General features: G+C 47.6%; 1 protein-coding gene across 4 annotated transcripts in view; it reads right to left on the bottom strand.

The window, feature by feature from the left end:
- Nucleotides 1–210: 210 nt before the first annotated feature.
- Nucleotides 211–11,763, bottom strand: part of LOC147455067 (uncharacterized) — a 38,827-nt gene continuing 27,274 nt past the window's right edge. For all 4 annotated transcript variants that reach the window (XM_086513909.1, XM_086513906.1, XM_086513910.1 and 1 more), the window contains 5 exons: nt 1,102–1,208; nt 932–1,008; nt 753–827; nt 613–675; nt 211–517 (listed from right to left, as the gene is read on the bottom strand). In XM_086513909.1, coding sequence (XP_086370035.1) covers nt 334–517; nt 613–675; nt 753–827; nt 932–1,008; nt 1,102–1,208 — 506 coding nt within the window. In that variant the 3' untranslated portion in view covers nt 211–333. The remainder of the gene's footprint in view (nt 518–612; nt 676–752; nt 828–931; nt 1,009–1,101; nt 1,209–11,763) is intronic.

The raw sequence follows: 11,763 nt of genomic DNA, 5'->3' as shown, positions 1-11,763 counted from the left end.
CACGCGCACCGCTGGTTTTCCACATTTTCTTTACAATCTCCAACGCCCTCGATTGATCTAATAGCCATAATATAAAATCTCACTCAAGAAGTATCTCTTACTTGGTGCATTCAATTCTAGGCACTTTTCAAAGTTTCTGGTGTTCAAGTGACTATTTGCTGGATTCGCATGAGAGCAAATGACATGAGAGTAGCTACATGAGATAGTATGCAGGGCATGAAAAGCATTAACAACCGTAAACCCACTTGAAAAACATATGCTATTTTGTTGAAGTTACCAGTGCAAAGAGACCACATACTAATACATTTAGAGGTGTAAAGAATAATTGAATATTTAACTGGCTTGGGCAGTATCAAAGGGAAGCTCTTTACTAAAACTATCCTCTGTAGAGGTCTCTAGCAATTCTGGTGCGTAGCGGCGTACAAGTATATCCAATTTGTCGAGAAACTGCCTGGTCCGGTTCTCACCAAGATGCTTGACCATTTGCTTCCATCGAGTCATGCACACTTGACCAGACCTGTCAAACCCAAATAAAAACACTTGAAGTTGCGGAATTGAAATTAATCTCTCTTATCGTAAGCTATCACAAAAGCTCGAGCTGTGGCCCATTACCTGTCTTCTAGCAGGTTTTCCCACTCAACTTCCTCCTCTGCAGATGCACCAGATTCCAATAGGCTGCATGAAGACAGATAAAAATTTAATTGATTAGTTAACAATTCTCAAAATCTACTGACAGTCCAATAATTACCCACCTTTCCAAGAGCAGAAAATCGTCTTGATTGGCCCACTGCCCATCAGCAACAAGCGATGATTGCAAATGGTAGTACCTGGAGCAACATACCTTGAGAAAGAGAGCTAATGACACACATAATACACTTCAACTGCAAACTTGGGACAACAATATTGTGAGCACACTCTTGAGGGCACGTACCACTTGCTACAACAAGGCCCATGGCTATGAGTACCCATAGTGTCAGCTATCTTTTCCCAGGTGATGTTATCCCGGAGCTTCAAATAAAACTCAAACTCAATAAGAACATGAAGATAGAGCAACCAGATGTAAAATTTGACTCCAAAAAAGCACAAAACATTACTGCATACAATGCGGTGGTCCAACTTGTCTTTCTTGGTTGCCAGCAACCTATTCATGCGCATGGACTCATGCACCATCTTGGACAGCTGCTGTAATTCATTCTGAGTCCATTCACCTGCCATTCCCAGATATGCGCTCTCTCTCTCTCTCTCTCTCTCTCTCTCTCTCTCTCTCTCTCTGTGGAATTGGAGGATGAGAGCTCTTTTCTGTGGGTCTTTGCCAGCTCTCCAAGCTTTGAAGAAGGGTATCTCTTCGTCTTCCTTGTACCCGAACCTAATTCATCTGAAAGAGGGCCATCTTGAGAGGGCTAGAAAGGCCCACCTATCTACCTTGACAACGACCTCACAAAGATGCAACAAGACCACCGCCATGCATGCATGCCTAGAGTCAAAAAAGCTCGCAAAGAAGGGAAGAAGGTGGTATACCGAGATGGTGACCATCCCATAGGGACTCGCGGCCTATGAGACACATGAGGAGAACCACATTGCGGTTTGGAACTGCAACGGGGATCTATGGACACACCCAGAGAGACTTGAGGAGGTGATGAGAGGACGGGACCTCATTCTCCTGATAAAGACACATGAGAGCCCGGAATGGAGTCTACCGAAGATCCACGACTTTCAGTGTGAATCCTCAGATCGAGGGAGCACTCACCAACACACTACACGAGGGTCAGGTGGGGTGGCTATATTCTTTAGACAGGGATTCCAAAAACAGGATACAAATTGTAGCACGGGACCCGAAGGCCCGCTACCCATGGATTCGCTTTGAACTATCACGGGAGAGGATCATTTACTGCTACTGCTCCAGATTTTCTACTCCAGAGACAGGGAGACATGGGGAGGACAGACCATTCCCATATGCATGCCTATCAGATGAGATCATGGAGTACTCTACATCGGGGGAAGTTTTCCTTATGGGAGACTTCAATACCAAGACACGTCGTGACCAGCGTGAGACATACGACATAGAGGACCCGATGGCACTGCACGCCACACAGGAGGAGACTACCATGCAAGATTAGCAGACACGACCCACATCACAGAATATGGCCACCATTTGCTAAAATTAGGCTCTCAGCACCGTCTCGTTATTTATAACGGGATAGCCCAGTGGCCCACTTCAGGAGGGCTGACATGTATACCACGTGGAGTTACAGCCCGCGCGGGGGGTGGGGGGGCAGGGGGGTTTACCGCCCCCATACACCAGGATTCATTTCACTCATGAGCTAGCCCCCCTATACTCGGTAGAGGTTGAGAAGGGACTCCTTTTACACCACAATTCATTTCACTCATGAGCTAGCCCCCTATACTCGGTAGAGGTCGAGAAGGGACTCCATTTACTCCACCCCTCTATACCACTACCCGTGCTCACATCCCACATCACATCCTTCCTTCAGACATCGGCCATTAGCTCTTTCCCGTACACCACCCACACAAGCCATACCCCACCCTCCAAGGACTATGCCACAGAACAGCTGGTATGATGAGGAATGCAGAGACCTTTACCGCCAGCTGCAAGCGCAACGGACTCTCGGGGCGATCATTGATCGAGAGGCCAAGCGTCAGATGCAGACACTCACACGCCGAAAGCGGCGAGCCTTTGAGGCGGCACAGGAGCTCAAACTATACCGCCTATTCATCAGCAGAAGCGCACCGCAAGCCAAGCTTGCACGCACAACACACAAAAGCAGCACACAAACACACAACATACATTCTCGACACACACACTCGAAGAACTGACATGCAAGCAGACAGAGACATATACCGACCTACGAACAAAGCCCGAACTAAGGGAAAACATACACACACACACACCCCTATAGAATGGTACACGTCGCGAGGCACCAACTCAGAGCAAGCCGAAGAGGTGGAGGTGGGGACAAGGAAAACAAGGTGAAGCTCAGGGCAGGGGGCAAGGGCAAAGGCATGCAGTAAAGTGTCCCTTTCTTTGTGCCCTTTACAATCAGCCTTGAGCCTTTGGTCATTTTCCATGATCCTCAAACAAGATGTTGTAACCATGCATATCCATCTGACCAACAAAAAGCAGACTCTTCTTGATTCCCGGCACATATCTAACATCATGCAAGACAAGCTCATTTGTGCCATCTATGGAGAGATGCACAGTACAAATACCCTCAATGGAACATGCATGATTGTTTGTGCGTAGATGTGAGCTACAGCTATTAGCCTTTGCTCATCTAGCTTTTCTAAAACTTCTAGTCTTTCTCATTAAGAAATACTCGATTACCTCATTAAGGAAATGAGTTCCCCGATCACTGACAACTTCTATTGGCAGTCCATATCTCGTAAATACATACTCATACAAGAATGCAGCAGTGGTTCTGGCATCATTCTTTTGAGTTTCTTTAGCCTCAGTCCACTTGGTCAAATAGTCCGTAGCTACAATGATATATTGAGCTTGGGTTCTATAAGCAGGTGGCTGTATTGGCCCAACAAAGTCTATACCCCATTTTGTGAAAACTCTAGCTCCCACCATTGGTCTTAAGGACATGCTATCTACACGTGTTGGCATTTTTGCTCGTTGACAAGCATCACACCTTTGAAAATATTCTTTGGCATTTGCAAAAAGTGTTGGCCACCATATGCCCGCCATCAAGATTGCTCTTGCGGTGGTCTCACTAGAAAAGTGACCTCCAGCTAATCCAGCATGTGCTTATTCTATAATTGGAATATATTCGTCTTCATTTTCACAAAGACGCAAATGTTGATCCTTACCTCTCCGATACAGTTGGTTTCCAATAAGAGCATAGTCTCTTGCTTTAGTTGCAATTGCTCTTTGACAACATTTACTCATATCCTCACGAAATGTTTGTTTTGATAAGTAAGTAACTAGATAGTTACTCCACTTAGGAACATGTGACATTTGAAACAATGTTACGTGAGGTATGAGTGTTTGTTTTTTACATTGAGGACAATCCTTTACAAAAAAGAGAACATCACTCCTCGTAGTCGACCAAAATACTCCAAGTCTCAAAATTCATTGTATAGTTTGGTCTTCCGCAAAGTGAAGTCCCACTATGGTAATATGTGCTTGACTTAGGTACTGGTTTTTCTCTTCAAGATTAATGCATAAGAGCAATATTCCATCTTGATTCTTTTTGTATAGCCTACCAGCTAGTAATTGATACATAGCCAATTGCTTGATTAATCCAATTGTAATGGGAAGTGGTATTTGTGAATTCACTAGAGCTATTGTCATCAATGATACCATGTTTTCCGACCATCGAGGTATCATTTCCACGGAGAACAAATAGGCATCTGGTATCATCATCTATCCATTTAGGTGATTCTCTTGAAACAATCCTTGACAAATGATCTGCTCTTTGATGTGTAGTGCCCTTTTTTACAACCACAGTGAAATCAAATTCCAAAAGAATGATGAACCATCTCAGTATTCTTCCTATGCTGCATGGCTTGTTGACCAAGTACAACAAAGCTTGGTAGTCAAAGAACACAAACATGTTGGCTAATAGGTAATGTCTATACTTTTTAACGGCATAGATCATTCCTAATCCTTCCCTTTCTGTGGTAGTGTAATTCTTTTCTGCCATGTTCAATTGTCGGCTAGCATAAGAAATAGGAAAATCGATTTTCCCATCTCCTGGTTGAGCTAGTATACAACCTATGGCAAAATTGGAAGCATCTACATGTATGTGGAATGTCTTACTCCAATTTGGTGCTTTCAATATTGGAGCTGAGGTGAGAGTTTGCTTAAGCTTCATGAAGGATTCTTCACATGCTTCAGTCCACTCAAAAGTAGAGAAACACTCCTTGATAGGAGTCACATAAAATGAAGCACAGGAATCAACAATCCAAGTCTGGGACAATGCATCATTGACAGTCAACAAAGCATCAATAAGATAACTCTTGGTGATCTGCATGTCCTGTGAATGAACATTTAGAGAGGCATCAAAGTCATAAGCATCATCATCTGACAAAGTGGCACTCAAGATGTCCTCTACATCTGACAGCTCCTCAATCACGACACTAGAAGCCACATTGGCCTTCTCTTTGTCCTTTGAGCTATCCTGTGCATCTGCCTTGCCTTTCTTCTTCTCTTTCTTTTTGTCTCCGCCATTCTTTTTCCTTTCTAACTCAGCTTTATAGTACCTGCAATCAGGTTTCTTGTGACCTTTCCTGCCACATTGATAGCAAGTCACATCACCCTTGCCTTTGCTGGCATTTCCCCTTTCTTTACTCTTACTCTTACTCCTTTGTGCATAAGCATTCTTCTTTTTTGTCTTGCCTCTAACCATGTTGACAGAGCTGCCTCCCTCTCCACTTGCTTTCCTCCTAGTTTCTTCATTCAAGATAGAACCCCTAACACCATCAAAGGTCAAATTGGGGTTATTGGACAACAAAACCACCAAAGTTTCCCATGACTCAGGTAAAGCTCATAAGCAAGAAGATAGCTTTCAGCTTATCATCAAAAGGGGGCAAGCCAGAATCCTGTAACTGCGACAAAGTACCTGCAAACAATGACAAGTGCTCAACTGCGCTCTTGGACTCATCTAGTTGCATGCCAACAAGTTTTCGCATCAAGTGTACCTGGTTGACAGGCGTTGTATTTTCATACATTCCCTTTAACTTCTCCCACACATCAAAAGCGGTTGTGAGAAATTTCACATCAATGATGGTCTCATCGGTCATGGCCATTTTAATGTATGTAACGGCCTTCCTGTTCATGCTAACCCATGCTTCATCCATCATATTCTGGGGCTTTACCTGTTCAAGTGCCCCATCGCAATCCTTAAGAAATAGGATTCCCTGAATCCTGTCTTTCCAAAGATCAAAATCTGTTCCATCGAACCTCTTAATCTCGAAGAGGTTCTTCACATCCGAAGAAGATGAGGCCATAGTTGCACGAAATAAGAGGAATAATACACTGAATTTTTGGGCAAAATGCACAAAAATTGGAGTATAGCCTCACAGAGATGTGCACTACAGCTCCAAATGGTCACAGGAACAATTTGGAGCAAAATAGGTCGATTTGGACACAAAAATCAATTTCTGAAATTTATGCGCAGGAAATTTCAGCGAGCGAATTTGTGCTCGAAAACAACAAATTTTGTTGTTTTTAGCCTCACAGAACATACATAAGGCTAATACGCAAGCTTTAGAAGCATGTAAGGGCAAAAGCCCCAATTTGTAGCATCAAAATTGCATGAAATTGAGCCACAAATGGTCATACATTGCCAAAATTTGTCAAATGTGCGATTGCATCAATTTGCACTTTCCCGAATGTAATAGCACCATACAAACACTTGCAAAAACCTGCGTAAATCTAAAATTTGCATAAAACACCTGTTTTAGGGCTTGTTTTTCGGCAATTTCAATGTTTGCAGGTAGCGGGGACTTAGCAAAAGTATTCCCACACCTTAATACATCATTTGCAAAACCTGTATTTTGCTGTCATAACCTGTAATTTGCTGTTTTTTACCTAATTTCAGCCTGTTTTGGGCCAATTTGGGTTGCCGAGAGCTCTCTAGTGTCTGAGGACGAGTCCTTTGGCGACGAAATTGCAAAATCTCGTGTGAAAGTTGACCTTCTTGGCTGAAATTCAGCGTTTGCAGGTTTGGGAGCAAACCCTAATTGGGCTCTGATACCAGTTGATGAGCACGCGGCGGTGTGCGCAAGTGAAAGAGCACGCGAGAGTATGCGGGGTGTGTGCTTTGTAGAGAAGGCGCTGTGTTGCAGGAAGGGGGCGCTAGCAAAACGATGGAGCAGAGAGAGAGAGAGAGAGCGCTCGTAAGTTTCAAGGGGATAAGTGAGTGAGTTGATAAAAACTCACTATCCCTTTATTATTTGTATAAGGACCAATTTAATAAGTTAGTGGCCAAGTTCACATTGAACTTGGCCAAAGATTAGTAACCTTTAAAATGGGGGGCCATTTGGGCCTTTAACCCAACAGCAGACTGCAAAGAAGCCATGCACCTCGGTACCAATACCTCACCTTAAAAAGGGGGGGATATCACGTACACGTCTTAACCCTATGTGCATATAGACAACAAGCTGTAACTTCTACTTCTAGGGTTTAGGACAGCCTAGAAAGTCTTATGGCACCTTTGTGAGCCTGTTCACACGATGTGCATGTCCAGGTTTTGGTAGATGCATACCCTCTTATTGCACAGGATCACCACCGGTGTCTACTAGGTGTAGGCACTAAGAAGTGGTCGCATTTAGTACTTTAGTATCTGGCCTAGGTAGTCATCTGCATATGCAGCACCTCTTATTGGTAACAAGTGGACATTATTAATAAGTGACATATATAAGCAAAGTCATGGGGACATCAGTCTAACCTCTTTGCATTGCTCGACCTAGACTCCCTATCCTATGTAAGAGACCCCTTGGTTCACTCCTAGATCATCAGATAGAACCAGTACCCACCATGGGCAGCAATACCCTTGGCATTTTTGCCTAACATCAGCCATCAACGTTTTCATCACCATCTCCAGCAGTAGACCCATCCTCAACCTAGCGTTTTTTTTTTTTTCCGAGAAAAAGATCCTTCTATTAGTTAATGAAAACTGCCCATAGGGCTACATCCACCTCTGCAGGAGAGGGCTACAACAAGCATGATGGGGAGACTCTCCCAATGAAAAAACAGCATATATACAATGGGGCTAAATCAAGAGATGGGAGGAGGGAAGAGCCACACAGGTGGACAGTAGTGCCATCTGAGCACCCCCTGGACCATGGTGTAGAAAGGCCCAGGGTGCCAAAGTCGAAGGAAAGCCTCTCGGCGCTCCCGCATGCGGTCGGAGCTGCCATGTAGTCCCTCAAGCTGTCCTCTGAGAGTATGGATCAGCTCTAGCCAAAAGTCACGAACAGTCTCTGCTGGTGGCACAGAGCGAGCCTCAAAGATGCGGAAACAGCGGGCCCGCCAGATGAACCAGAGAGCTAAGCCGCTGATGAGCTCCCAACACTCCTCTCTCTCACTGCTCCACTCCTGTGGAGTAAGATCTGTAGCAAGCTGGAGTGTAGGTCGCCCCCCCTGTATCACTATCATCCTGCTGGTGGAAGATAGCTCAAACTAAAGTGCCGGGCCCGTGAGGGTGGACCAAGCCGCTACCCCCCAAGTGTACACGCGAGCCATGGAGAGGGCAGGCATCAGCCGAAGAACTCGTAGCCACACCTGCTGGGCCGAGGGACAGTCCCAAAGACAGTGACGCTGACTCTCCACCAATTGGTCACAGGCTGTACATGCAGCCGAGAGACCACTATGCACAAGCCAGCTCCCAACTGTTGTGGCTCTGTGTGCAACCAACCACTGGAACAAAGTGACGCGCCTCGGCTGTCTGGAGTCCCACAACCTCTGCCAAAAAGCTGCCAAGAACTCAACTGTGAGGCCCTCCTCCTGCCAATGACGTGTTGCAGCGGGGCGGGCCTCTCTCTACGCTGCAAGTATATGACGTCCAAGCCGAACAGTGTACTGAAAGAAAGGGACTCCTGGGCGGTCTGCAGAAGAGAAGGGGTCCCTCCATGGCCACTCACCAGGATCCCATTGTACTCGTGCCAGTGGACAGCACTCCCAAGCCAATAGCCTCCAGTGTCCTGTCTCAAGAACTGCTGGGTCAGGGTCTATGATGCATGTCCTCCCACAGATGCCCACAACTCGGATCCTCTGGAAACAGCACTCTGCTACCTGCGGGGCCTCTACTGCAACTCACTGTAATCGTCCCCCACCCTGAAGCTCGAAGAACAGGGCTGGGACAGTCTCTGAACAAGCCCTGACTGAGATGAGAACCTCCAGTCGTGTGAAGGCTCCCATCCATCGGGGTGCTACTCGCTCGAGAGGCGTGAGCCACTCAGCTGGAACTGACTCTGAGATGTCTTGACACATGCTCTGAACCCCTCTGATGCCCTGTAGCTGGACAGCCTGCACCTCCTCTGACAAACCTGTGAACTCTAGCCAGTCACCTAGAGAGCGCGCTGGACCTGCTGCCATGGGACCCCAAGAAACATGAGGCCTACTCCCAACCAAGTGGCCTCTCTGAGTGCTAACCATGGGGTTCCAGACGAGGGGCTATCGTAGGCGCTCCTCCGTGCATGTCGGTTGTCTCTGCTCTAGGCCATGCCGTAAGAGCTCCCAAGAACGAAGCAAACTCACAGCGAATCGGTCCTCCAGTCTCCTGCTCAAACCAACTCGGCGCAACTCTGTAAAGATCCATCTGTTCGAAGGTTGCCAAGGGCCTCCTGACTGAGGCACCCTGGCACGAAGCCTCTGAAGCAAGAACTCTTTCCAAGGCTCCTCGCCTGGAAGAAGTCCTCTGACGAAGAACTTCCCAAGAAGGGCTCTGCTCTGCTGTGCTGGATCAATGATCCCAAGCCCTCCCTGAGAACAAGGAAGTGTGATGACCGACCAAGCCACCTTGGCTCGGGCAATCTGAGTGTCACGACCTGACCAAAGGAAGTTCCTAATCAGTCTCTCTACCTGGCTGATACAAGAACTCGAGAAGATCCAGCAAGAAGTGATGTACCACATAGTTGCCAACAACACCTGGTTGGCAACTACTACTCTACCAGCCAGCGAAAGTCGTGCTGAGCTCCAATGTAACAGCTTTCTCCTGATGGAAAGGAGAAGAGGAGCAATCTGCTGCTCGGGGGACAAATCCAAACCAACCTGACAACCCAAGTATCGAACTGCAGTCCCTGGAGGAATCCACCTGAAACCCTCTCCTGGCATCCACTCTGGCACAGGAGCACTGCCAACCGAGAAAGCCACTGTCTTTCTCCAATTGATCAGTGCGCCCGATGCACAGCAGAAGGTCTCCAGAGCCTGCCCACACCTGTGTAAATTGGCCTCCTGGCCCTCTAAGTACAAGGCTGAGTTGTCGACAAACTCAGCGTCCAGAAGCTCATCTCCCCGTATAGGGAGTGCTAAGCCCCTCAAACCAACCTGCTGTGACACCAAAAATCTGCTCATCGCCTCCGCATAGAACAGAAAGAGAAAGGGGGCAAGAGGACAACCCTGTCTGACCGATCGTGTGAGCATGAAGCGCTCACCTCTACCTCCTGCCAAAAGCACCTGACTGTGAGCCTGTCTGTACAAAGCTGACACCCCTCTGATCCAAGCATCTGAAAAGCCCATCCTGCGAAGCGTGCCCTCTAGAAAGTCCCAGTCAACTCTATCGTATGCCTTCTCAAAATCGAGAAGAAGAATCACAAGGTCCTCCCCACGGAGACGTGCCAGGGCAGAAGCCTCCCAGAAAGTGAAGATGTTGTCAAGGATACTGCGTTCCTTGACAAAACCTGTCTGAGTCCCATGTATAAGGCTCTCCAAAAGTGGCTGAATCCTCAAACTCAGAGCCTTGGCAAGAATTTTGTAGGCTAAGTTGAGGATGGTGATGGGGCGCCACTGTCGAATCTCATCCAAGGAGCCACCCACCTTTGGAATGAGGTAAATCAGGCCCTCACTCATGCTATCCGGCATCACTCCTGTGTGCAGAATGTACTGAAAGGCACTACAAAGATTTGGGCCAAGCAAGTCCCAATACTCCAAGAAGAAGCTGGGAGTCAGCCCATCCTCACCTGGACAGCTACCACGAGGAAGGGCCCTAAGAGCCGTGTGCAGCTCCTCAAGCTGAAGAGGTATCTCTAACCTCTAGCGCATCTCCTCAGTCACAAGACAAGGCATCTGCGCCCAAACCTGCTCCCTGCATGCATCCTGTCTCTCTGACTGGGGCTCAACCGACAGTAGCTCGTGGTAAAAGTCAGTAGCAACTGCACGCATATCCTCCGGATCACAAACAACTGACCTATCGGGTCTCCTCAGCTGATTGACCTTGGCATGCGAGTGTCGAGGTCCCACTGTCTCAAAAAAAGCACATGTCACTCTGTCACCTACCCGAGTCCACTGAGATGCCTGTCGGTGAAAGGCAAACTCATGGCGCCTCTCCTCTGTGCAAGCAAGCTCCTGTCGAGCCTGCTGTAACTGCTCCTCCAACCATGGACTGTCTGGATGCTGATCCTGCATCCTCTGTAGTGAAGCAATGCCTCGTCTGAGACGCTGCTCCTCCTCTCTCGCTGCAGCCTGTCGAGCCAAAGACTCCTGGAGAAAAAAGTGGCTAAGCTGAGCTAGGCCTAAGGCCACTCTGTCTGCCGGTAGAGCCTGGCTGTCCATGCCGTCTGTCCAAAGAGCCTCTACCCTTTCTCTGAGTGTTGAGTCCAACAAGACCCGCTCTGGGATGCGAAGCATCGTGCTCCCACTCCTCTGCCTGTCTCCCACTGTGAGGATCACTGGTGCATGGTCCGAGAAGGATGTCCCTGCCAGGATGCCCACTGATCCCCCCAAGTCACTGAAGTGGTCACTAGTGTAGAAGCGATCTATCCGCGATAGATTCACTCCTCCCACTCTGCGGTCCGATCTAGAGAAGGCAAGACTCTCTGGAGGCCTCACAAAGCCAGAATGTTGCCATGTATCCGAGACCCTCAAAGTCATACACAACCACTCCCAAGCTGCTAACTCGACTCCATGCACAGTAGCATGGCTGCCTCCGATCCTGTCAGAGGGGTCCTCCAACATGTTGAAGTCCCCTCCTACACACCAATGGTCAACCTGTGGCAAAGACTCAACAATCTATGACCAAAACTCTGCACGAGCACTCGCCACATTGGGCGCGTAGATGTTCAGGAAGCCCACAAGGC

The sequence above is a fragment of the Adiantum capillus-veneris genome, chromosome 6 (genome assembly GCF_014529385.1).
Source record: "Adiantum capillus-veneris isolate H3 chromosome 6, ASM1452938v2, whole genome shotgun sequence".
In the NCBI taxonomy this organism is placed as follows: Eukaryota; Viridiplantae; Streptophyta; class Polypodiopsida; order Polypodiales; family Pteridaceae; genus Adiantum; species Adiantum capillus-veneris.
This window is presented reverse-complemented; position numbering and strand designations above follow the sequence as displayed.